The 3,102-nt window shown below is 39.7% G+C and overlaps 1 protein-coding gene across 1 annotated transcript in view; it reads right to left on the bottom strand.

The window, feature by feature from the left end:
• The window catches only part of LOC107090297 (GATA zinc finger domain-containing protein 14-like), a 5,138-nt gene extending 2,713 nt beyond the window's left edge, over positions 1-2,425 (bottom strand). Inside the window, exons 1-2 of the mRNA XM_015383604.1 lie at positions 2,361-2,425; positions 2-384 (exon numbers count right to left, since the gene is read on the bottom strand). Of these exons, the coding sequence (XP_015239090.1) occupies positions 2-384; positions 2,361-2,425 (448 nt within the window). The remainder of the gene's footprint in view (position 1; positions 385-2,360) is intronic.
• Positions 2,426-3,102: the final 677 nt, after the last annotated feature.

Genomic DNA, 3,102 nt, shown 5'->3' with positions numbered 1-3,102 from the left:
TTGGAGCAGCAGTTGTGGTGGTTGGAGCCATGGTTGTTGTGGTAGGAGCAGCAGTTGTGGTAGTTGGAGCAGCAGTTGTGGTGCTTGGAGCCATGGTTGTTGTGATAGGAGCAGCAGTTGTGGTGGTTGGAGCAGCAGTTGTTGTAGTAGGAGCAGCAGTCGTAGTGGTTAGAGCAGCAGTTGTTGTAGTTGGAGCAGCAGTTGTGGTAGTTGGCGCTGCAGTTGTGGTGGTTGGAGCCATGGTTGTTGTGGTAGGAGCAGCAGTTGTGGTAGTTGGAGCAGCAGTTGTGGTGGTTGGAGCCATGGTTGTTGTGGTAGGAGCAGCAGTCACGGTGGTTGGAGAAGTAGTTGTGGTTGTCGGGGCAGTAGTAGTGAGTGATGCTGCTGGATTATTGCACCCTTCAGTTTTACAGCATGTTGGTCCGCTGTTAATATTACCAATATCCTGCATGAATGGTAAACTTTGCAGATCAGCTCCACATGTGGTCTGTGTTGTACAGCCCATTATTGGAAATGTTGTTCCTCCATTGGTTACTGCAAAAATAATACATCAAGTGTAAATATAAAGAAAAATGTACAGACCAAACGAGTTTCCTTTATTGTCATGACTATGAAATTTGAAGATTCACACTGAAGCCATCAAAACTATGAATTAACAGGTGGAGTTGCATTGACTTTGTTTTTAATCTCAGCAGCTGTTAATCTGCGATTTCTGAGACTGGTGACTCGGATAGATTTATCCTTCGCAGAAGAGGGGACTCTTGGTCTTACTGTCCTGCGGTGGTCCTCATGTGAAACAGTTTCTTTGTAGTGCTTGACGGTTTTTGTGACTGCACTTGGGGACAAGTTTTCCAGACTGACTGACCTTCATTTCTTAAAGTTATCATGGCCACTCGTTTAGTTAGCTGCTTTTTTCTTGCCATAATACAAATTCTAACAGTCTATTCAGTAGGACTATCGGCTGTGTATCCACCTGACTTCTGCACAACACAACTGATGGTCACAACCACTATTATAAGGCAAGAAATCCCACTTATTAAACCTCAAGGGGAGACCTGTTACAGATGACTACCTCTGCAGTAATCAGAGCAAAAGGTGACTACTTTGAAGAACCTAATATATAATACATATTTTCCGTTGTTTAACACTTTTACTGAAGTATATAATTCCACATGTGTTAATTTATAGTTTTAATGCCTTCATAGTCATGAAAATAAAGAAAACCCTTTGAATAAGAAGGCATGTCCAAACCTTTGGTCTATATATATATATATATATATATATCTTCAGGTTATTTATATAGTACCATGTCACAACACGTCATCTCAAGGCACTTGTTCACCAGATCATTCAGTCATATTGATTAAGTTTTCTATCTAAGAAAAACCAGCTGAGTGGACTCATTGACTAATAGACAATCCCTCACACTGAGCGTGCTTGTAGCAACAGTGGAGATGAAAAAATCCTTTTTAACAGGAAGAAACCGCCAGGAGAACCAGGTCGAGGCCGACTGGGGTTCAAGGAGACAGAAGCAGAGATACAACAGGCAACTGCAAAAGGTGACCCCATCCAGTAAAACACACAGCCAGGCTGACGTATGAAAACTTAATTTTTTGGGGGTTTTGATCAATTTTACACATTCATTGTTCATTATTCATCGAAACTTACAAGTTGCTGAAAAGCAGTTATTCTCTTTTCCTGAACATGTTATTGGAGTGGTGCACTGATTGGTGGACTGGTCACAAGAAAAACACTGGAGGGAGTTTTCTTCAGGAGCAGTGGGTGCTGAAAGGTAAGTGCACAATAGAGGAGAATTTAATTATATACTACGAAAACAAAGAGTTTAGGATTTTTGTAAACTTGGGACGACACATACGTGGCAGGGTTTGTGAGTTGCAGTTGTCTGTGTTACAGCAAACAGCATTTGCAATTGCACTTTGGGAACCCACGTTGACAGAAAAATCTACTGGAAAACTTGGAAAGCCTAAGGCCGGACACAGAGAAGATGATGCACAGGCTTTGTAGATTTGTGTTGCCGTTGCTCCAGGCTTGGTTCCTGCAGAGTACAAAGACATAATGTTAGTATCAGGAAAAACAGACAGCACAGGGTATGATCTTCATTTTATCATGAAATAATTAATAATATTTTTTGTGTCATTTTGGCTCCCCCCTTATTCAGGGGTCATCACAGAAAGTCATAACCACATACACACAGACAGCAAAGTCTTCATGTCAGATGCCCATTCTGCAAAACAGGTTTTTATATCCCAGTCCTTCACTTACAGCCAAATAATTTAACCACATCCCAGTGGGAAATTCTAATAATTAATCTTTTATAACATGAGAATATATATATTTACCTAGGATGGTAGCCGTTATACACATAGTCTCCGAACCACATGGTAATGAAACTGTGCTGGTACATGTCTGATCTTTGCAGGTTGTACATTGCAAGGCTCGAGCTGAAATCAGAAAACAATTGCAAATAAATAAAGATTATATTTACAATACATTTATCAATATTGTGATGCCATAAAAAAAAAAAAAAAAAATCAAGGAGAGTGGTTCAAGTGTGGGTACCTCAGTGACAGTTTATGCTTTATATAAAAATATCAACTCCATTGATATTTATGTTGTCACATGTATTGAATTTAAATAATACAAGTACTATTTGAAAAACTATTGAGCATTTGTAATATATATATATATTTCTACCTGTGCTGCAGAGGACCCAGAGGAGATTTAGAAGAAATATTAACTTCATTGTAGTGATTGGGTGGATCCTGCCTGTTAGTTTGCCTGGTTCTGTTATTGAAGAACAACAGCAGCTCCACTGTTTTTAAGCTGTACAGATGACCTATGCTATTGGGTGTGTTTTCTGATTTACGTCGACAGTCCTATTATTGTGACACCACACCTTAACACACCCTTCTATGCACGTCAACAGCTCATACAAACAACAAAATCAAATCAATCAAATAATGGCCTAAATCTAAAATTGGCATCCCAAATATTTAAAATTGCACACCCACACACATGTATCTCTCTCTCTCTCTCTCTCTCTCTCTCTCTCTCTCTCTCTCTCTCTCTCTCTCTCTCTCT

The sequence above is a fragment of the Cyprinodon variegatus genome, unplaced genomic scaffold (genome assembly GCF_000732505.1).
Source record: "Cyprinodon variegatus isolate N-32 unplaced genomic scaffold, C_variegatus-1.0 Scaffold288, whole genome shotgun sequence".
Lineage (NCBI taxonomy): Eukaryota > Metazoa > Chordata > Actinopteri > Cyprinodontiformes > Cyprinodontidae > Cyprinodon > Cyprinodon variegatus.
This window is presented reverse-complemented; position numbering and strand designations above follow the sequence as displayed.